Consider the following 24,036-nt stretch of genomic DNA (forward strand, 5'->3'; position numbering starts at 1 on the left):
AGAATAGAATAGAATAGAATAGAATAGAATAGAATAGAATAGAATAGAATAGAATAGAATAGAAGGGATCAGAACAGAATGGAACAGAATGGAATGGAATGGAATGGAATGGAATAGAATAGAATAGAATAGAATAGAATAGAATAGAATAGAATAGAATAGAATAGAATAGAATAGAATAGAATAGAATAGAGCGGAACGGAACTTAACTGAACAGAACCGAACGAAATATAGCACAACAGAATAGAATAGAATAGAATAGAATAGAATAGAATAGAATAGAATAGAATAGAATAGAATAGAATAGAATAGAATTTAAATTTCCTGCCTTGTGCTACTGTCAATTCAGGACTGGAGTGAAGAATAGTGATAATTCTTATTTGTTTGAAAAACCTCACTTTACTAAGTTTCATCTGGGGTAAATATCTGGGCATGAATCATCACATCTGACCAGAATTTCATTCCCAGTCTGACATCAGTAATCAAAGCACCTTTGATAAAATATTACCTCCTGGGAAAATCAAGATGCTCCCATCACAAAGCACCCTATAACTTAAAAAAACCCCAAAACTCAGGGTACAGAAATAAATACCCAAAGAACAGAAGTAGAAGGGAAATGATGTTAGCATGAGTCACCTGACTGATTCTGTGTCTGGCGTAGATCAGGAGTGTTTCTAGAGCTGCCTGGGCATTTATTCAATGTTAAAATTCTCTTTACAAAAGGAGAATGACACACCATTATTTTCCCTGTGTACACTGCCTGAGGTTTCTGGAACCTGGATTTTTCTTCAATAATTTCCAGACCCAGATGCACTACTGATATCTTCTGTATTAGAGAAGTTTATAATCAGAGTTTATAATCAGAGCTGTGAATGGAAAACACAATGTCTACATGTGCTGCTCATTGTCTTCAGGCAATAAACTGCAATCAACTCCATCCCCAAAGGCCAGATGTGAGGAACTTCCTTTCCCTGAGTATCCAACCCTGTTCCCATCCCATCTGGGGCAGATGGTCGAAGAAAGGCCAGAAAAATCATTTAATACAGAGAATTTCTCTCTTTAGCCCTCTGAGCTGCTCCTTTCTCAGGTAAAGTGGGGTAGATTTTCTTTATGTCCATTATCTCTATTCCATAGCCTAAGGAAGTTTAAAATTAGGAAAGGAATTTTGTTCCCCAGTTTTAGGTTTCTGGACAGCACTGCTAGAAGAAGAAAATAAAGCAAAATTGTCAGCACCACCACAAAATGTGAGTGGTGATGGAGACAAAATCTGCTGTGATCTTCCTAAGTAGGTTTGGTCCTATTGCAAAGGTGCTTCCTGAGAGCTGTCAACAAAATATCACCCTTATAATATTTTTAGAGATTTCTTTCCCTTTTGAATCCCTGTTGGGATCTTCCTTTAATAAAGCTTTAATCTGGACAAGGCTGCCTGTGGAAAGCTGTGAATTTCCAAGTACTCAGTACTGTGTTTCATGGTTGACTGAAGGTTCCTTAAACAAGGAAGGAAATTTAGATATATGTGGTACAAATACAGTGGTCCTTTGGATGAAAATGCCCTCCCTTCCCTCCACACAAACAGCAAAAAGAATTAATCAAAGAAACTTAAACACCTCTCACTTTATTGCATCAGTTCAGAGTCATCTTTCTCAAACCCATTACTGAGATGTGCTGCAAAAATTAACACACCATTTCTTCATTTGCTTTCCACTTTGCCTGTTGAACACACTTTGCTTCAAAACTCCCTTTGCAAACTTCATTTGCCCTGCACTGTGACAGTTTTTCAAGCCAAACCCCAGAGTTGTGGGGCAGTTTGAGTTCTGAGGGTGCTCAGTGACAGCCCTGGGGTCTCACCTGGCCATGAACAAGGAGCTCAGCTCATCAAAGGCCTTCAGAGAAGCCAGGTGAGATTTGATTGTCCATGTAGAGCTGCAGGACTAAATACAGAGCAAGAGGACTTGAAATAAAGTCAGTGAAAAATGTCAAAGCAGCTTATTGAGGATTTCCTCTTCTTAATTTTTCAATCATAATCAAATTTATGGCAAAATTGCAAAATTTTGGCTTGTCCTACTGTTGGTCTAGAAAGAGAGCAAGAGGATGGGAGAGTTCCCCAAAATATTGAACACCTTTTCCCCTCCTTGTTGTTTCTGGTGAGGAAAGGAAGAAGAGAGGGTAAAGCAAATAAAAAGCCAATGTTCAAAGATACTTTTTGAACTCCCAAAATGCAAACAAGTTGTTAAAGTCTGTAATTAGACCCCTTTTGTGCTCAGAAAAACTGGAGCACAGGCAAAGTTACAAAAGACCTTGGGTTGTTTTTTTACATAAAGGTTTCCTCGTTTTCCTCTGAGGTTCTTGAACCAGGAAGAATTTCTCTTTTGTTGGCAGTTTCTGGTTCTTTGCTGGTTGATCTTTCTGCATTTTTAACATCTTTCATCTCTTTGCCATCAGGCTTGAAGCGTTTGATAATTAAAGCAGAGAGCACAATGTACAGCAGACAGCATCCTGCCCGTAGTCCTGCAATGAGGCCAAGATAGACATTCCTAGGGGGGAAAAAGGGACAAAATGCATTTATATTAATAAAACTTTCCAATTCTGTATGGAACCAAGCAGGATATAAAGAGCAGCTTGACAAAACCATCTATTCTCAGCCAGGTATTGCTTCACATTTGAAAATAAGAAATAGCAGGCAGAAAGCAAATGACCTGGTGATATTTAGCCCCAGACAGGCTCGAATCAGGTCTTAGGAGTGTGCTGCCATCCAGCAGACTCTGGCTTAGGGCTGACAAAAGAGGAGCTGCACCAGCTGGGCCTTTTTGCCTGCTGTCCCTGTCCCTCCCTGGCACACTCAGTGCTCCTGGGCACAGCTCCAGCCACTCGTGTCCTCCCTCCAAGGGGAGTTTGGGAGATTTCTTATACAACAGGAAGCAAATAAATGAGAGATGAGGGGGAGAATCTGCAGAGCTACACGTGCTCCACAGTTTTTCAGCACCCCTCAAAGCCAAAGTGTCACTCAGTGCATTCATTTCATTATTTAATGCAAACTACAACCAAAGAACTGATTCTCATGAGTTCAGGCAGTACCCTGCAATTTTAGATGTCAGACTGAATAAAAGTTATTTGGTTTATTTACATATTAAGGTCCAGTAAGGAAGAGTGGTATTGTTAGACCCCAATCAGAGAGCTGGCATGAGGAGAGCCCCCCTTGGTCCCTGCTCCCAGAGCCCAAACCCCAGTGAGGATTTGTGGTATTGTCTACAAGGGTCCCAGGATGAGGGAAGAGATGAAAAAGTTGACTCTATGTATCAGAAAGCTTGATTTGTTATTTTATGATATATAATATATTAAAACTATACTAAAAGAATAGAAGAAAGGATTTCAGCAGAAGGAAGCTAAGAATAGCAAAGGAATGAATAACAAAGGCTTGTCTCTGACCCAGACAGTCTGGACAGCTGGGCTGGGATTGGCCCTTAATTGGAAACAACCAGATGAGACCAATCCCAGATTCCCCCCGTTGCATCCCACAGCAGCAGATAAGAATTGTTTACAGTTTGTTCCTGAGGCCTCTCAGTTTCTCAAGAGGGAAAAATCCTAAAGAAAGAATTTTTCATAAAACATGTCAGTGACAAGGATTACCTGAACTCTTCTGTGTCGTACACTCTGCAGGACCCTGATCCCCCACAGCTTTTTGTCCCCCATTTCAAGCAGGTCTCATCTATCAAGGCACCAAAATAAATAGGGGCTGGGAGTCCTCCTGCAAAGAAAAATCTCATTACATGATCTCAGACACGGAGATCTCATCATTTCATGTCATGTAGAGAAATGGGGAAGTCAGTCTCCAGGTTTTTGAATTATGCCTGCATAGAATGGGACTAAACATCCAGTTCCAGCTTTGAGATGACAAGATTTCCTTCAGTCAAAGCACTTAAAGGGAGTTGAAACAATGGACTTAAAACAATAGCTTAATAATATCCAGCAAGGTAAATATTATCAAATATTTAATACAGAGAATCCCTCTGTATTAATAATATCCAGCAAGGTAAATATTATCAAAATATTTAATACAGAGAATCCCTCTGTATTAATAATATCCAGCAAGGTAAATGTTAGCAATTCCCTTTAATGGTATTTTTATTAGAAGTTTTACTTCCTTTGTTTAAAGAAATAATATAACCCACATTTCTTTTGCAATCCCTGATGTGGAATCACATGCCATGACATATGAATATTCATGTATATTGATGTATATATTAATAGGTATATTGATGTATATATATTGCCATTAAAAGGTGATTAGTGCAGTGCAAAGGGATGAAATTAAGCACTTGCTCCACAGAAACTGGGTAATAAATTCACTATTTATGTAGTACTGAAAGACCTTATTTTAGACAGACAATAATGTTTTAACATGATCAGTATGGGGAGAGTGTGCAGTTTTCTGAAGTGAACTGTCCTATCAAAGTAGAAAATTGATTCTCTGCAATCTTCAGCTAAAATGTGGAGATTGGGAAAGAGATCCAAATGATCACTTGGGCTTTTCTGCAAGGCAGAGATTGCAAAATCAGCAAACAAGGGAAGATGAGGCAAGGTTTGTTTGAGGCAGGGCAGACTATGTGTCTGAGTAATTAAATGATTGTTTATTGCAGATAAACTCAAGAAACAGAATAATAGGCAAAGTACACGGGAGCTTTAAGTGAATTATGGTCAGCAAAAGGGAGGATGGGTGTTAGGGATATGCAGACTGATCAATCTCAGCTAGTTGTGCCCACAATTAAAAAAAAAGAGAAACTCAGAATTAAAATGAAATTTCCTTCCTTTGCCTCATTTATGTTCAGTGTAGAGGAAAAATCTGAAGAGATAATCATAATATGCAAACACGTAACAATAATAATATATAAAGACCAGGTAATCATAATATGTAAATACCAGGAAACATGAAGAAAGCTCTTCCAAACATTTTGAAATGTATAGTCTCCTTACAAAGAACAATTTTGGGAAATTTCTTTTGTTCTTCTCTGGAGCAAGGGCATTGCAATGGCTACCTCTCCTCTACCTCTTTGGCTTCTTTGATTACCCACTTGAAAACCCCAAAGAAATCCAATCTTACCTAGCACTCTACCACCCAGAGCTTCTATCCCAACAGCAAAGGATTTCAGGTCTGGTGAAACAGATCTGGAAAGGAAACAAGGAGAGGGTTGAGGAGCAGAGGAAGGGATCTGCAGCCGTGCTGAGAGCACCTGCCCACTCCCCACTGCAGGAGAGCTGTGCCTTGCCCAGCACAGCCCCCTGGCCCCCTGACTGCATCCCCCACCAGGTTAAAGCTCAGGTGCAGAGCCTCCTTCCACAGAACAACACCCACTGAAATGAGCACCAGAATCCACAGGAACTCATCTTGAACCAAAGGAAAACAGGTTGTGAGTACTTCTGGGAGATGAGGCACAGGGACAGGAAAGTGAACCCCCCAGGGAAGGCAGGCCAGGCCCATAAGTTAAGCTCAAGCCTGGCTTAATGAAGCTGCACTGTGCAGTGATGACCAGAGGGAAGGAGGCTGTGCAGCCCTTGCTGATTTAACCAGCTCTGCCTCCAGCATTTTACAGAGGGACAGTGAATGGGAGTGACCTGGCTGCAAAAACACCTCATTGCTACCAGTGGAAAGCAGCCTGTGTCCACCAGGTGAGCTGGAGAGTTGACAACACCCAGAGGGGAGCACTGAGCTGGGGCAGAGGGAGCCTGGCTGTGCCCAGCCTGCCCTGCCCTGCAGTTTATACACCACCATGCTGCCTCTTCAGCATCACCCCCAAAGGCTCCTCATCACACCATCTAGGGCTCTGAAAACTGGCCCCAACCCAGTGTGCTCTGCACTTGGAAATCCTGCAGGAAAGCAGCAGCTTAGCCAAGTTATTTAGTCATGTACAGTGACCACTGTGCTTCACCCATGAGCAGGAGGATAAAGACAATTCCACGTGCCAGGCACAAAACATTGTCTTTTCCTCTGAATGTAAAATAGCGGTGCTGCTTTCCAACTGAAGGAATGAAAATTTAAAAAAATATTCCTGCTATAATTCTGTGCCTATCAGCTGACCAAAAAATGGGAGTATCAGACTTCTCCCAACACAGAGGATATTGTGAGGCCACAAGGCTTGACAAAGGTACCTGTTTTTCTCTGAATAATGTGAACAGCACTGGCTGTGGCTTAGCAATGCATCTCATTTCAAGTCCAATGCTCTGGTAAAAACATCCCTGTCATTGGAACTGAAACCCAGCCTTCAGGATCAGCATTATGCCCTCCCTTTCATCACCAAAGTATCCACTCAGCATCAAATTAGAATTAAATTTCTGGACAGATATTTTGCCCTGCCTCTGAAAAGAGCTGGATTTCACAGTACAGGCAAATCAATCCTCAGGGGCAGGATTTGACCCACATGCCATTCCTCACAGCAGGAATGAAACAGTGGATATAATTTTCTGTTTCTCTTTCCCCAAGCTCTATGGTCAAGGTAAGGTAAAGTGTTTCACCTAAACATAATCATGTATGTAGGAGTGCCTCCTAAGGCTAAAAGAAATGCACATGCAGTCTGTAGGGCTAAAAAATAAGGAAAGGCTTTGGCACAGCTTTCTCTTTGGCATTGTCCCAAAACTGCAGAGGAATTGCCAAGCCCGAGCCCTTGTCCTTCCACACAGCTGCAGTTGTGAAACACCTGAAAGGAGAAGGTGAAAAAGAGAATTTATTTCTTCAGAATTCAGCATCAATAAACAACCATTTCATCAGCTAGATTTTTCACTCCCCATAGCAGCCAGGCTGTGGTTGATGCTGAAAAGCCCTCTGTAATCATCTCTGCAGACTGATCTGCTCCAGCCTCTCTGAGCTGCTCCAGGGACACAGGGCAGCTGGAGTTCTAGTTTCAGCCATGCCACTGCAAGAACACGAGGTGCTCTCTGTGCGTTTAAAGAGGGTCAAAGCTAAAACAATCAGGTGTGAACTGCTCTCCAGCCATCCCATGAAGAAGATGTGCAACAACAACAGCAAGAAAAAACAGAAGTGTGGACCAAATATGCATCATGCATACAGGTCATGAAGTGCTTAAACAGCATTTGGATTGGTCATGGGCTTTGAAGTTAGCAGGACACATGGGTTTGGAGGCAAATTTTCCTGAAGTGAAGCCAGACAACATTTATGGGATGTTTAAACACAAGCCTGATAACAAAGCTTGTCTTTTCCAGCATTGTCAGTGAAGACAATTCTGCTCCTGCCAGAAGAGCTGAGCATTCGCCCACTCTTCTGCAAACACAGAGTTTTTAACAGTCTTGCTCAGGCAAGATTATTTGAAATTCCAGAAATGGCTTTGTTGCTGATAAAAATATCTTCCCTGGTTTTAACCTAAAACCATTGCTCCCTGTCCTATTGCAGAGTCATCCATGCCCTGGATAGTTACCATATTTTTCCCTGTCCCAGCTGATGATTTGCAGCCTGCAAAGCAGGCTGTCATGTATGTGATGCCATTGTCCCCACAGACAGGGTCCCACTGGTCCAGCTTGCAGCTGCACTCAGCATTGCAGCTGGCTGTGTAGGTGTGCTTGCTGGAGGAGAGGGGCTTCACTCTGGAGGACAACAGGGAGAAATTCAGGAATTATTTAGCAGAATTTTATATTAAAATATATTCTTATATAATATATATTAAAATATATTAAAAATTAAAATTATTATTTTTAATTATATTAAAAATATATTATTATACATAATATATTATATATATTAAGGAGTAGGCAGGAAAAGCATGGAGAAAGTGAAGTAACCAAAATGGACAGATATCTGCACTGTGATATTGTCATATGGACACTGAGATGATTTCAGCTGAAACAAAGTTCTCTTGGGATTTTAACCAAGCAATAACATTTCTATGGATTGCCACTGAAAAGGCATGGAAATGAAAAGGCTGGGTGGGAATGTGTGGGATTAATTTTGCATTTGAAAGCTCACCCCAAGAAAAAGAAAATCCTACCTAGAACAGAGATTCTGCATGGCCCAAGGAAAAACCATAATTTCCTCCTACCATACCCAGGTGATAGAGGCAGGGTGTGAAAGTAAAAAAAGTACATAAAACCAAAAGAGCAATTGACATTTTTCCCATTGGACCCAGGTCACTGTGCCAGGACACTGAAAGTGTCAGGAGCCCAGCAGCTACAAATCATCCTCGCTGTGAGGTCAAAAGTCAGGTAAAAATGTTCAAAATTTGCCTTTTCTTCCTCCTTCTCCCTTCCCTCAGCCAAAAGCACACATTGTGGGGGCTACATTTCCCCTAACTCTCCTAGAAGAGAGGTAAGTGAGGGATTTAGCCCTCATTAGGCTGTTGTTGTCTTCAAAATATAAATTGTTAAATAGGTAAAACACTAAATGGGTCACTTAACCAGAAACAGCCCTGGCACGTGCCAAATTCTCCACTCAGTTCTCCTGGAGAAACTGTAAATGCTCTTTGTATATATTCTCTCATGCTGTAGATGCTCATATATATATATATATAATATTTTATATAATATTTAATATATTTATATATAAATGTAAACAATGAACAACTTCTACTTATTCATATGAGTCAGTTATACAAGAGTCCTACATTTCCCACAATACCTTAAATTAAAGCTTTGAAAGAGAATGTAGCAATTCAATTTGCCTGTAATAAATGCCATTTTTTTTTAGCAAATTGCCAGCATATATAGGTGTGTTGTCAGAAACAGAATTTAGGAAAAAGAAAATTTAGCAAAAAGAGAATTTAGGAAAAAGAAATGCCCAGCTTAAACAAATTTGGAAAATAAAATTGATGTATTTTCCCCATCCCCAGCTTTAGGCACGACTTCAGGCTGACAATTCTGTCTCAAAACTTGGATTTTTTTCTGTGCAACACCCCAAAACAGCAGCTGTGAGAAATGACTCTGGCACCCTGTAGAAATGTGTCTGAAGAGCTCAGGCCTCAGAGTGCACCAGCTGTACCACTTGTTACTGTTCTTATCAGAGTTTTCTCAGGGCACCATAGATTCCATCCAAGTTACTAAAATATAAACTATGCTAAAATAAAAATGAAGAAGCTGAGAAACCAAATATCAAAATCACAAGACCCAAATAACAGAAAACTATGAAACACCTAGACTGTAACCAATCACAAATGCTGAGAAATGGAAACAAAAAGAATGAAAAAATAATCAAAAAGTATATACTTAATAGTCTATAAATTCTATAAAATATAAATTATGTAAAGAATAAATGACTTCTACCTAATCACATTAGTCAATTATGCAAGAGTCCTACATTTCCCACAATACCTTAAATTAAAGCTTTGAAAGAGAATGTAGACATTCAATTTGCCTGTAATAAATGCTATTTTTTTAGCAATTTGCCAGCATGTATAGGTATGTTGTCAGAAACAGAATTTAGGAAAAAAGAAATAGAGATTTTAGAAAAAAAGAAATGTCCAGTTTAAACAAATTGGGAAAATAAAATGGATATATTTTCCCCATCCCCAGCTTTAGGCATGACTTCAGGCTGCCAGTTGTGTCTCAAGCCTTGGATTTTTTTCTGTGCATGCCCCCCAAGCAGCAGCTGTGCCAAGTGGCCCTGGCAGCCCGGGGTGAGGGTACAAACCCAGAGTAGGGCACTGTCAGCCCAGCCACCTGCAGCACCTCACAGCTGCAGGTGAAGTACAGCAGGTTCACCACGAACGCCAGCAGGAAGGTGATGCAGGCAAACTTGGCCATCTCAGTTATCTGCAGCTTGAATTTCTTGATCAGGAAACCTCCCAGAAACATGCCCAGGATTGTGACAGGCAGCAGTATCACACCTGCAAAGAGACATAAAAAAAAAGTCAACTGCTCTCGCTCTAAAAGTCACATTGACTCTTTTAGAATAAATTTCTAAAACAAACAGATATATTTAATTAGAATAAATAGGTATCAGATACCTATTTTTGGACTGATTCTTTGAGGTTCTAAGTATTACCTTCTATTAATCTCACATCCCCATTTTCTTTTCTAAACCATGCCTTTAGAAAGCTCAACTCCTCAATATTCATTTTTACTGTATTGTGGTTTGTATGTAGATACAACAAAACCTGTACAGGTGCCTGTAAGGAACTGGAGTAAATGATGATGCCTTAGCTCATACACACTTTGTATAAAATAAAACTGAAAACTTTGTGAAAGCTCCAAAGTGGAAGAGAAAAGGAAGCTGCATCTGGTTCTGCACTGGATTCCATTTTGACCTGAGAGTGAATAATGAGATTATTTCCATTCAGATTTCATCTGTTCAGTGTTTCACAAACACCAGCCCTTGCTAAACAGAGAGGTTTGACAAGGTGTTCCTGGCAGGGGTTGGCCTTTCTCTGCTTTTACTCTTGGTTGGTTTGCTTGGTCGTTTCTGTAAAATTTTCTCAGCATTCAAGAAAAAAAGACAGGAAAAGGAAAGTTCTTCCCACACTTGTAGCTGACTAAGGCATTGTGTCTTCAGATTAAAGTAATTCAGTATCAGTTCTGCAATGACCTCACAGAGCCTGGTTTTCCTTCCAGATCATGAGACCATCTCAATCACAAGATTAATGTAATTTCAGCATTCCTTTTTTGCAGAACACTATAAAGTGCTTATTTCTGAAGGAACTGGTAAATAGAAAAACAGCTTTGAAATTAATGAAATTCCTCATACTTTTATATTTTGGTTTCTTATTGCTTATAAAATTTGGATTTGTAATCAAAAGGAAAAAAGACTTATACCAATATGTTACTCTGAAAAGAAAAAAAATAATGACACATTTCATTAAACATTTTAAAATTCCTTTTCTATTGGTTTTTACTTAGCTGCAGCTGATGTCTGATGTGTGGTTTTTACTCATGAAAACAAACACAGCCCAAATCTCACCACCAAAACTCATACCCAGTTTTAATAATCCTCTAGCTCAGTGAATTAGGAGCACTAGGAGAATTAACACTGAAATGAACATCCATTTTCAAAATACAGTAAGAAAATTAGGAAACCACAACATGCTTTCTTTTTAACCAAAAAAAGTTCACATAAGCTCCTTCTAAAACAGAAGGCAAGATAACAAATAAAAGCTCCCTTTTTGACCCTGGAATTGGAAGAGAAGTCAGGTACCTACCAATTAAAAAGATGGCTTTTGCCACTGACACATTAAACTGCTGCTCCATAAACTTTGTCTCGTAGGTTATTATCCCAACAAGGGAATTGTACTGCAGAACAGTGAGGAAGATGAACACCACATAAATTGGATTTCCAAACAGCTTCCTGAGTGCTGGCAAGAAATCTGCAACAGAGAGGAAACACTGAACAGCCTGCTAAGCACAGAGAGGAGCTGCTTTGGCATCCTTTAGACAGTGAAATGAGCTTGGATTTAATTGCTGGCTGCCTTGCAGGTTATAATTGTGTGCTCATCACAGCACCTGATTGCTCAGGTGAGAGCTCTCATTGCCAACACATTCCTGGTGTGAAAGGAGGAGCAGCACAGAGGATGCTGAGCTGGGAATCAGGATCCTGGATTGTTCTGTGTGGGGCACAGGGCTCCTCACTCACAGCACCTCCTCAATGCCTGCACAGAGCATCAGCACCCTCCACCAAGAGGGGTTCCTAAAGCAGGAGCCCTCTCCAACCACACAAGGAGCCCACAAGAGGGTGATGGTTAGAGAACAGAAGCACCTGGCCCCAAAAAGGGCTGGAATCACTGCTGGGACCCTTGGTTAGAAAATTAAAAACCTTTAAAATAAAGTGGACATCAACACCTGCACCTAGACTGCAGTCTGGCTCTTGGCACGGCTGCCTAAAAGGTGAGAGTTCAAAACACATCTACTGCAGGTGTGCACATATTTGCAAACAAAACCTTGGCTCTAATAATAAAAATATAAAAATAAAAGCAAAGGCTGGTTGGATCTGGTGTTTCCTATACGAGATGGATTCAGCATCCCTGAGATGAAACACAGGAGCTACAAACCCAGGGAGTCTCCAACATCTAAGGCAGCCTTAATGAGCTCCACGTTTCCTTCCCAAACATTTGCCTCAGTTTCTTTGCCAAACCCTGCCCATCTTGCCTGGCCTGCCCACCATGGATTGGTCATCAGCGAGGGATGGATGTTCTCCCCACATAACCATGGGATTGCAGCTGTAATGCATCACCTCACAACTCCCAGCTGAGCATCTCTGGGGCTCAGAGAAACAGCACAGGTATTTCCCAGCTGTCTGACATCAGGAGAGGACTGAAACTCGCCCTTAGCATGTAATTATAATAGCACAAATTAAGGACATTTTTGTCCATAGTTTACACTGCAGAAATGTGCATTTTGCTGAAGGTTGTGTGAGTCCATGCTCAGCTCACAGTGAATCCATGACAGAATTCATATGCAAATATCTGGGCAATAATCATTCACCTTTTACTGCCTCTGAGAACTGTAACTGTGGCTGAGCTGGGGGTTCTATTTTACAGGGATCTCCTTGAACAGACAAGTGACTGATCTTCAAGTCTTCATTCTCTCCTTCCTTTGGTAAGGAATAGGGCAAAAACCAGAAAGGCAAGGAAGCAATGAAGTTGACAGCTCCACAGATAAGCAATCCAAGCCACCAGGCACCAACCCAACGAGTGTCCTTGGGGTTTATGCTGATGGCATCTATAAAATACAGAAAGACAGGAAAATAGGGTAACTATTGTGCAGAGCAATTATAATAGATTATTATACATTACTGTATATCCTCATATATACAATTTAAAAAATAGAGCAGAGGTCATCTGTGTCCCATAAGAAGAATTTAAATGCATTTTGTTTCAAATCACAGCATCATGGAATAGTTTATATTGGAAGGGACCTTTAAGATCATCTTGTCCCACCCCCTGCCTTGGGCAGGGACACCTTCCACTGTCCCAGGTGGCTCAGAGCCCCATCCAGCCTGGCCTTGGGCACTGCCAGGGATCCAGGGGCAGCCACAGCTGCTCTGGGTAAATTGTGAATGACCCATCCCCAGAAGGGAATCAGCTCCATGCAGGCAAAAATAGCTGTGTCCCTTCAGGCCCATGGTGGCATTTTCTGGCCACAATCGTCCAATACTCTCTGGGGGAATGAGCAAAAGGATCTTTACCACATAAAAAAAAAAGCCCTTCCCATTCTCAATATCCCAGAGTGCCCTCCTTCTCCATCCCCAAACTCTACAGTTTTTCCTCAAATTTCCTCAGTTTTTCCCTGGGATTAGAGACTTTTAAGTGATTTGAACCACAGCATGAATTTTGAGATGAATCTTTGCTGCGTGCTTTTTAGAGAACATACTTTTTTGCTGGGTGTTGAAAGTGTCCTTGAGCCTTTCCCTGTTCCCTCAACATGGGGATGGGCCTTTTATTCAATCAATTTGTTCTCAGCTGCACAGCAAGGGTGCAACAAGTGTGTGTGCAAGCATTAAAAAAAAAACAGTGAGGGTTTTTCAAGGGCTGTTCCAACCGCGCTACGACGCCTGATTTTAAAACCTCAATTTTTGAGCAGGAAAATCTCCCCAAAAAAACCCTGGTTTTGGGGCAGTGAGCTGGGAAGGTGCTTCTTGGTGAGGAGGCTCCTACACCCAGACACCTTCTGGCTTGATGTGCCACCCCACGGTGGTGGCCACGGTCCCTCACCGATGTCCACGACGCCGACGTCAACCCAGAGGCTGGCACAGAAGGAGCCCAGCAGGAAGCCCAGCGTTGGCCCAAACATGCCTGAGGATCTCACCAGGCCTGCAGGAGAAGGGAGACAGCAAAAAACCGCATGGGCAAGGCAAGCCTTCCTCTCTGAGGGCAGGGAGATGAGAGAGGAAGGAGCAGGCCATTGTGGAACGTCCCGAGGTGCCCTGACCGCAGCTGGGGTGGAGATCAGAAGCTGGGATGCCCCCAGGAGCAAATGAAGGCTGCCAGAAACCCACACTGCCTTTTGCTGACCTGATGTGTAAATAAAGCACAGTTTGATTTTGGCTGCCACTAGTGGCAATCAATATAAAATAAAATAAAAGATCTTCTCAATAAGTCAAGCATAGGTTCTCACACTCCCTCGCCGCTTTGTGTGTTCTGTTGAAATTTAGTTGTGAGCAGGTAACGGGACCAAACCACAGCTCAGTAATTTGGATTCCTGAATTCCAGTGCAGAACTGACACCTTGAATTTGCAGAAGGTTTCATTCCATTGGAAAAGAAGGAATTCTTTACCAAACACCTGTAAGTTCTTGCCCACATCCAGCACTGTGCTCTGTAAATCCTTTTGTGTCCTACTGCAGAGATTTTCCTCCTGAGAGAGGGCTGGTTTTGCCAACTCTCTTCTGACTGTAGTGATTGTTCAGTTTATCACCCAGAACTTCTGTAATAAATTGTTACATCTTAACAAATATGCTAAATGTTCTGCTCCTTCCCATGGCAAGTGTTATTGCTGTCACCAAAACTCTACCAAAATTATTTTAGTTCATTCTGGTAGGAAAATGCTGTCTCTGCCTCAAAATAATTTATGTTCTTACTCAAGAAAACATTAAAGGACAAAGGAAAGAAGAGAGACAAAGCTGAGACTTCTTGTTCAGGGTAAAACAATGAGATTAGTGCTCAAAATTCACCAGCAAGGCTTGACTGACCTTTTTATTATAGGACGGGGTTTTTTTATGTTTGTGCTTTAAAAGAACACTGATTATAAATTGATTCAGCCTTTCAGATGATGAAAAAGAAGATACAGAAAATAATTAAAGTTAGCCAAGAAAATAAAGTCTTGTTCTATAGAAAAGACTGTTTTAACTTCCACTTTTTTTACAAAGTGGTTCAGTCCACCAAAATGGAAAAAGTGACTGAAAACTGCTATTCTGAATGTAAAAATGAAATATTTTAATAAACTGTTAGCTAAATACTTTATTTCTCTGGCATAAATGAATTTCCATTTTGGTGAATCCATGTTTACTTTATTTTTTTGATCCCACTTGCCCAGTAGTCCCCAACCTGTCTCAATCTTTCCCACATTAAATTCTGACAAGAAAAAAATTCAGCTAAACTTTTTAAGATACCTTTAATCAGAAGCTCAGAGGTGATTACAGATGTCTTGGATAACTGCTGAGTGCAATGCTTGTTTTTTGGACACAATACTTCCATTTCCTTCAGCCTGCAGGTTTCCTCATTCCCACATGAAGACATTGGCCTTACCCTGAACATCACATGCTGAGCTCTTCCTGAAACTGTGTCTCACTGTCCTTCTGAGCAGCTCAGTTTCACCCAACTGACTTCAGGCCACACAAACACCCCGTGCTGCCAAATCAGTTTGCCAAGAAATTAATTAGCTGGGGTGTAGGTCTCTGTCTTGGGCAATAGGATACGCGCCGTCAAAACAAGATCAAAACCCCAATTAGACAGGATTTGTTACAACACCCTGGCAAGGTGGTGTTTTCCTTCAGCAGAGAGTGACTTTGAAATGCTTTCACCTGGAAGTGTGCTGAATGTGAAATTCAAGAAGTCAGGTAAGAGCTCCTGAAGCACACTCACGTTGCTGTAATTAATTGGGACTTCATTAGAGATCCTCAATTAAGGATCATTCCCTGCTCTGTGAAAGAGTGGTTAGGGAGAATTTGGTTCTCTGAAGATGTGGTACTGAAGTGGATATGCCAGATAAGACAGATATGACTTTGCACTTTGGGGAAATGAGTATTTGGTTTTGCTTCTCTTCACCACAGCAGCTCCTCTGAGAAAGCAAAAATGCCATCCTGGAGTTATCCCTAGAAAATAAATATGACACCCCTTTTGCACTGCTTGGGGTGGTTTTTTTTGTCTCTGTTTTTGTACAGCTCAAAGTTACCCAGATAATTTCTTTTGTTGAGTTTTTTTTGTTGCTTGACTATAGATATGTTAAAGAACAGAATGTCTAGCATAAAAATGGCTCATTTGTACATTACCTATGTAAAATGCTGAGTTTTCTTCTTTAGAAAAATCATCAATATATGAAACTCCCAGAGGCATAACTGGTGCTTCCCCAATTCCACGTAGAAGGTTCCCCACCAGCACAAAGAGCCACAGATAGGAATTTGTTGTTTTCTCACATCCTGCAGGCCATAAACATTTATACTTCTGTGAACATAATTCTGTCAGTGCTCTACAGCAGCAGTAAAATAAGATAAAATATGGGGATTACCAATCATTATAGGGTGGGTTTGTATAGGTCATGGTTTCTAGCAGGGGTTTTAAAACAAAGGGTGTCCAACAGGGACAGGCAGAAGAGAATCCAGCATCAGAGCTGTATCTTACCAGCATTTATCACCGTGCTGAGAGTTTCTGGAGCATCTGTGGCTGGAGGGCCCTCAGCCCCCGGGGAGCAAGCTGACACACTCGAGGAGGAGTTGTCCACACTAACAGTTATCCTTTCATAATTGTAACTGGAAAACAACTGTGTGAAATACAGCTGGCACATGGGGGACCTTGCTCTGCAGGAGGCAGCTCTGAGCCCTGTTCAAATGTTCAATCCTGTCTCACACACACAGAGGGCAGGGGAGGCCCATTCCCAGGGCTTTGCTTAAAAAAAAATGGGTATCTCCATACCATTTCCAAATGCTGGGATGATTCTAACCCCAATATTTTCCTGAGATAAAGAGCAACAAATCTGCTCCCAGAGATCATTCTTTAGACTGCAGGACAGAGGCAGAGCTCATCCACATCTGTGTTTTTCCATAATGGCACCTCTTGCTTACCTTTGTGGCAGATGCAAGCATCCCAAAGGATTGGAAAGGTAGGACCTGCATCTGACAACTATAGCTTAAATGTGAATGGGGTATTTAGATATTTAACTCTCCCCAAGTTTAGATTAAAACCTTCAGCATTTTAAAGAGCTTATCATGAGTAGCCACCATGGAGATAGAAACCTTTTCCATCAAGATCTAATTACAGTTAACTTGAACATTAAAAAGGAAACATTTTTTAAAATTATATTTATATTAGTTTCATTATTTATATTATTTCTATTGTGTATATTTCTATTCTATTCTATTTCTATTATTTATATTTATATTTATATTATATTTATATTTATATTTATATTTATATTTATATTTATATTTATATTATATCCATCCCAGGGGAAAATTCAACCCACTTTATCTCAGTTATGCATAAGTTCTGTAGAAATCTGAGGTTTCTCTCCTGCTGATCTGTAGCAACAGGTAAGCTTTCAGAGAGGAAATCAGCCAATATTTAAAAATCCACCCATTTTCCTGTTGGAATAGCTGTAGGAAACTAGTACTGTCAAGCTTTTAACTCAGCTGTGTGCTTTAAAAACCACTTTGTATGATCCAGTTCCATTGGTGCACAAGAGGAAAAGTCTCCATATTTACCGTCCCATTAGGAACTGAGGCATCACTGACAAAAAGGCTCCCACAGACATGATGAGACACCCAACAGCAATGATCTTTGGCCTATGAACTCTTGGTCCAAGGTAGCTCACCAACACCATCACCATCAGGTTACCTGCATCAACAGGAGAGAGAGCAAGCACCAAAAATCGGTTTTTTGGGAGTGAAAGGGTGCTAAGAAGCACGGATCCACTTTGGGAGTACATGTACCTATCTCAAAGCTGCCATCAATAATGCCAACAATCGATGATGAGATCTCAAATCTCCTTTCAATTTGACTGGACATGCTCTTCATGTAGCTCCCAGAAAATCCTTTGGCAAAAAAGGAAAAAGCTAGAGCTCCAAGAAATATCTGAAGAGAGAAAATAATTGAGTTTGCAAAGTGACAGTTTTTGCTTTTCGCCTGGATGCCTGAGCAAGCCACTCAAGAAACACAAAAATCCCATGCTTTGCTTTCTAGTTCTCTGTGAGGAGAATCTTCCTATTGTTAACATTAAAACAGATTTTACTTTCTCTTTTAGGGGGGCCTCCAAAACCTCTGCTACTTCAAAGAGAAGGAAAATTGACATTGATGGTATGCACCTTCTAACTTTCTAGAACATATTGGTCCAGGAAAAACTTGCAGTTTTTCCATAGGAAAAACTTCTTCCTTAGGAAAAACTTGTTCTTTATTTCTGGTACTTATATCATGTACTCATATCTGGCACTTATATCTTATTACCCTCCTTCTCCTGTTCTAAAATCAGGAATAAAAAGATATATCTGCAACTACCACTGTGACTACAGCACACCTCTAAATGAATTGTTAGGAAAACATGACCTCATTTTCCAACTTCTGAGCACATTTATTGACTTCTGTGTGCTTGGAATCACAACCACAGAACAAGAATGGTTTGGCTTGGAAGGGACATTAAAGATCATCTTTAGATCATCTTTAGATCATCTTTAAGATCATCTTTAGATCATCTTTAGACCTTTAGATCACCTTAAAGATCACCCCCTGCCCTGGGCAGGGACACCTTCCACCAGACCAGGTAGCTCAGAGCCCCATCCAACCTGGCCTTGGACTCTTCCAGGGATTCAGGGGCACCCCCAGATTCTGTGGGCAGCCTGTGCCAGGGCATCACCACCCTCACAGGGAAGGATTTCTCCCTAATATCTCATCCAAACCCACTCTCTATCAGTTTGAAGTCATTCTCCCTTGTCAATATTCTGTTTTCATTTTTCTTGTTAGCTCCTTCAGGTACAAGGATGTCACCCCTGAGCCTCCTCTTCTCCAGCCCCCATTCTCCCAGCAGAGCTGCTCCATCCCTCTGGATCCCTGCAGCTCCATGTCCTGTGCTGGGACCCCAGGGCTGGAGGCAGCTCTGCAGGTGGAGTTTCAGCAGAGCAGGGCAGAATCCTCTCCCTCCCCTGCTGCCCAAATCCCTTCCATCCCCCTGTGGATGCAGCCCAGATCATTTTTCCCAACACACAGAGCACCCATCAGTGCCATTCATAACTGACTGAACTTTGACAGGACTTCAAATGAAAATTCAGTGTTCCAGAGAAATTGTGTGGTGGGGGCTCTTCCATACCTTTAGCTTTGAGCAATTATGGCACAGAGTCCTGGCAGGAGCTGCACTGCCACCACTGTCCTGGAACAGGGATTTTTCTTTAAGCTGGCCAGCAGTGGTTGGTCTGTCCATGGTGTTCCTTCTCCAGGTCTGAAATGGAGGTCTTCCTGTTTGAAAAACATTGCTGTGTTTAACTTTTATTGGGAGAAGAATGGCATGTTCCAATGCTTTTCAGACATACTCAGTGGTGAGACATTGCTGGAGATTTCTGCACATGGAATCTTTTCTCATCTTTGGAAAAAACCCATTAAAGAGTGCTCAAAGTAACTACTGCAGCTAATTAAGGACTGGTGCACCTGATCTGTGACATCTGCTTTCTAAAAGGCTCCAGGACTTTCTTGGACAGATGGAAAAGTTATAGATAACTCACTGAAGATCTGTAGAAATCTCTGTGGAAAAGGAAAGTCCCCAGGCAGCTGGAGGCTGGGACAGTTTGTCAGAAAAACATCTTCACCACCCTTGAGCCAATTCTTTCTGAGATATCCATTTTTGATCAGGGTTCCAGAATAAATGGATCTTTGGTGTGATCCAGTAGGCTTCTGCTATTATATTTCTGAGGAATTTCTTAGTGAACACTACAATTCTGTCAGCATTTGAATGAGTAACGTTTTTAGTTGGATAAATCTTTGTAGATCAGACCACAAATGACAGAGGAGAAAATAGGCTGAGCATTATGGCAGGTAAAGATGTATTAAGGGGAAACAGAGCACTGATCAAAAGAAACAAATAATGACTATCTGTAAGCCCACAAGCCTTCAGAAGTTCCTGCAGGACAGATGATAAATGCAGATATTTTAATAAGATTGATAAAGTTTTAAGCAAGATGCCCAGGGCTACCTGGGTTTCCTGGGAAATGCCCACCTATGCCAGAAAGGACAACACACTTAGAAACCCAACAATCCCCCAGAACCTACTCCTAACCACTGAAAACAGGCACTAATGTCTCATAGAGAGATATAAAGCCTCATTAGGACTCTAACTTTATTTTTGTTTTAGTTTCAAATCTTAGGTCCAAATTTTAGTTCCAAATCCTACTCCAGTAGGAGGGGACTGTGAAAAGCAAGCATGTATATTTCAGAGTAAGCCCCATATGAAATTTCCAAAGGGGCTTAATCTCCCTTAGACCATCTTCAGCAGCTTCTAAATCAAAAAACTTTCAAAAGTAAGCTATAGATAATTAAATTATGGTGAAGTCACACTTCCCCCAGTCTTTATAGGATAGGAGCTGAAAGACAGAGTTCTCTAAAGCAAATACATTCTTTATTGGTTTGTATTTTGCTGGTGATTAACTTTGTGAAACAACTGACTCTGGTAAATAAGCAGTATCTAAATCAGTGACGTGGTTTTCTTTTCAATATATCAAATTTGAAATATAAAATTTTATTTGTGGTGCCAGACTGATAATCTACCTGAAACTCATAGAAAATGTTAAATTGTAGACCAATCGAATTGTACCTAATTGAGCAATCACATTTTCCATAACCACTCTATGAGAATCTGAACTTTGGCAAACCAGTGAATCATTGACACCAGTGGCATTTAAAATTAAATGAAGCAACAAAAATGATAAAAGATTTCATTATTGAATTAGGGTAATGGATAGTTTTGCCACAGAGGGATAAAACACTCTGCTCCCGACGGGAGTGACAGCACTTATCCTTTAAAAAACAAAAAATTGAATTGGCAGAATTGTACCTTAAAGCCTTTCAAGTTTAGTGACAAGGAGATGTGCAGAAAGGCTGCGCTGGGAGCTCAGACTGAACAAACAAACGGGGTCACCAGGGAAGGAAGGGAGCAGGAGGAGGGACAGAGCAGTCACTTACTTCGTGTCACAGCGGTGCCAGGCTGGTTCTCTCCCGTGCCCGGGCTCCAGGCTCGGAGCCAGCGCAGCGTCACGGCCAAAGCTGGGACACAGCCTGCTCCCACAAGTGCAGCACCTCACCACATGGCTCTTAAACCTTGGATTTCCTTCTTATGGTGATTGCAAAACTTTCCGCCGGCCAGCCGTGCGGGAGCTGTGCAGGAGGAGGCAGGTCTGCTGCTGCCACTGCTCTGGCAGCCTACCTGCAGCAGTGCCAGCCTCTCCCGCCTGGAACAACTTGTTTCCTTCACTCTTGCTTTCTTTTTTTTTTTTTTTTCCTTTTCTTTTTTTTTTTTTTTTCTTCCCTGATGCCCAAACATTGGAGCTGCATCAAGCACCTCTCAAAGGGAGCTCCCTGCCATCCACCCAAGGAGCACAGAGTGGTTCAGCTCGGGCACAGCAGCCCTGGGAGGGCAGGCTCAGCTTCTCCAAGCACCTGGAGCCTCCCAGCTCTCACTCCTTGGTGCCTTGGAGGAGGGTCACAGAAACACCAAGGGATGGTTGAGCTCCTGGAAGGGCAGGAGCAGCTCATGGCCATCTGCCAGTTTTGGTGTGAGCCCTCTGTGTCACGACCCCAATGCAGTGACACGCAATTCACCCCAGTCCAGTGGTTGGCATGCAGAGCCTTGCTTATCTTCTTCTGTACAAAATTACACTAAGGGATTTGCTAAAGACTGAATGAACTCAATTATTGATGAGTTATGGAATCATGGAATCAGAACCTTTAGTCAGAACTAAAAAATAACAATTATGAAAGCTAAAAGAAGTTATAAACTTGCTGAGTACATAAATATGCAAGCTCTCTCTCATTGCCCCCTGAAGCTGGCAGGTTAACTGCAGACATTTTATCTGCCATGTTTGCTCTTGTTATTGGATTTTGCTTGATAGAACTTCACACATTTTACTGTGATCACTATATGTGCATCAATTTATTATGGGTCTTAATTTCAAGTTTCAATTTTTCTGTTTCACCAGCACACCTATATGCCCTCTATATTTGCCCTCAATGAGCAAATGAAAACACAGCTCATTTCTACCATTTCATATTTGCAAGAGAACAAAGTGCTATTTTCTATGACCCCTTTAATGTAGTGTTCCTGCATTCCTATTTAATGCTGATTTCTTGTTTAATTAGTTCAGTTTTAATGCAAGGGAACAATGTACATGTTGAAACAGCTCTCTTAAAAGAGTTCAGAATATGGGAAATCCATCAAACCCATTCTTCAGATAAATTGATTTTCATTTGCATACTTTTACTCAGGTGAAGAACACTTGTCTTTGCCTACTTCTTAATGCCTTAATTGTTTTAACTTTTTTCAGTGTTTTAAAAGCTTAGATTCATTTAACAGAATATCATAAGAATGAATCAGATTTTGCATCATCTGGTAATGTCAAATTTATACACACTGCAATCTGTATTGGGACTGCTTTTAACTATTACAATATTGCAAAGCTAGCAGGAAAAAATGTGTGAACATTAGCAATGGATTCTCTATTTATTCTTGTCAGTCTGCAAGCAGGTGGGAAAAGTGAAGCGTGTTGGAAAGGCCCCTGCAAGCCCACTGTCTGTCAGGAGAGCAGGCTCTGAAGCACAGAGATGAGACAGCCACAAGAAAAGTGTTTTAAAGCTGAGCACACAGAAGTTTGTCTGTAGGGGACATGGCTCCTGTGACCTGGCATACAGATGGCCATGTCCACTCACAGGGCAGCCCCTCATGGATTCAGTGCAGACACCTCCAGATGAGCCACCCAGCCAGGCTCGCCTCACGGAGGAGGGAAAAGAAGCATTCCCAAAGAAATGGGTCCTTTGATCTATTCTGGATACTTACTTTGGGTAGGAGATGGGATGAGCTCCAGATATGGCTGTGGAAGGCTGGTCAGCCAAGATCAGATCAGCTTTTGGCAAGAGAAAGTCAGGAGAGATGAATCCCACTGCAAAAGCCTTCACAGAAACAGTCTTGTGCAGCTTTTGCAGGCTGAGCTGCAGTGCCTGGGGCAGCGTTTGCCATCGTGCCTTGTCCAGATCAGGTGTGATGCAGCAGCTGCTGGCAGGTGAGGAACTTCCTTCCTTGCTATGGAAGAGCAGTCCTGGAGGGACAAGGACACCTGCAGGTGCTGGCCAGCCCAGGGGAGCGTGCTGGAGGAGCACAGCACCAGAGCCAACAATTAAATTAAAAAAAAAAAAAAGAATAGCAGAAAGGAAATTATATCTGAGCATGCCACACCGTGGGCTGCTGTGTCAGCCAGCAGCCTGACAAGTGGCTGTACTGGGAACCTGTTCTGCAAGGCCCATGGCAGCCCAGAAACCCAAAATCAGGGGAGCAGGTTAGCAATGAGGAAGTGTTTGCTGCTGCTCCCAGCATGGCCAGGGCTGGCTGTGACAGGCTGTGTGTCCAGGGGGGCTGCAAGAGCCCCAGGAGCTGCCTCCTGCCAGCCTGGCTGGGCAGCACCACCTTCCTCCTTCCCAGAGCAGGGATGTGCCTGGCTGGCTGCAGGCAGCACCGAGTGCTGTGAACCACATCTAAAGGGGACAGGATGCTCTGCAGCCAGGGACACCCAGAGACAGTGCTCAGCCTCCTCCCAGAGGTTATTTTGTGTGGCAGACACCTCAGAAACGCGGAATTTCTAGCCCTGGCCTCCTGCCATGCTGAGGTGAAGCAGATGCAGCTTCCACTCTGGAGCTGCCTCTTGTTCATCAGTGGAAGAAGCTCTGCACGAGGGCACCCCCTTGTCACTGCTTTAGCTTGGCTGCACTAATGGAGCTTTCTCCTTCCTCCCAGAGGTTATTTTGTGTGGCAGACATCTCAGAAATGCAGAATTTCTAGAACATCTGCTGAGGTGAAGCAGATGCAGCTTCCACTCTGCCCCTTGTTGCTCAGCCGAGAAAGCTCTGCACGAGGGGACCCCCTTGTCACTGCTTTAGCTTGGCTGCACTGATGGAGCTTTCTCCTTCCTCCCAGAGGTTATTTTGTGTGGCAGACACCTCAGAAACACAGAATTTCTAGCCCTGGCCTCCTGCCATGCTGAGGTGAAGCAGTTGCAGCTTCCACTCTGCCCCTTGTTGCTCAGCAGAGAAAGCTCTGCACCCCCTTGTCACTGCTTGAGCTGTGCTTGGCTGCACTGATGGAGCTTTGCTGCCAAACACAGCCCCAGGCTGGAGCTGCACAAGCCCAAGGGCCAGGCTGGCAGCCAGAACACCCTG

At 42.1% G+C, this 24,036-nt stretch overlaps 1 protein-coding gene across 3 annotated transcripts; it reads right to left on the reverse strand.

Moving 5' to 3' along the window:
- Window positions 1-1,585: 1,585 nt before the first annotated feature.
- Window positions 1,586-23,001, reverse strand: LOC103820493 (solute carrier organic anion transporter family member 1C1-like). Of its 3 annotated transcripts, none has more exons than XM_018919858.3 (15): window positions 22,664-23,001; window positions 18,935-19,080; window positions 17,568-17,709; window positions 17,340-17,472; window positions 16,261-16,388; window positions 15,912-16,058; window positions 13,638-13,736; window positions 12,409-12,645; window positions 11,130-11,294; window positions 9,626-9,821; window positions 7,425-7,590; window positions 6,508-6,689; window positions 5,099-5,163; window positions 3,628-3,745; window positions 1,586-2,534 (listed from the first exon to the last, which is right to left on the reverse strand). In XM_018919858.3, exons 2-15 carry the CDS (start codon window positions 19,043-19,045, stop codon window positions 2,312-2,314), a joined length of 2,112 nt encoding a protein of 703 aa, XP_018775403.2. In that variant the 5' UTR covers window positions 19,046-19,080; window positions 22,664-23,001; the 3' UTR covers window positions 1,586-2,311. The 3 variants fall into 3 exon arrangements, with proteins under 3 accessions (XP_018775403.2, XP_018775401.2, XP_030094399.2); XM_018919856.3 differs by lacking the exon at window positions 22,664-23,001 and adding an exon at window positions 20,797-21,364; XM_030238539.2 differs by lacking the exon at window positions 22,664-23,001 and having other exon boundaries at window positions 17,568-17,669; window positions 18,935-19,052.
- Between the last annotated feature and the right edge of the window lie 1,035 nt (window positions 23,002-24,036).

This window comes from Serinus canaria, chromosome 1A (assembly GCF_022539315.1).
Source record: "Serinus canaria isolate serCan28SL12 chromosome 1A, serCan2020, whole genome shotgun sequence".
Classification (NCBI taxonomy): domain Eukaryota; kingdom Metazoa; phylum Chordata; class Aves; order Passeriformes; family Fringillidae; genus Serinus; species Serinus canaria.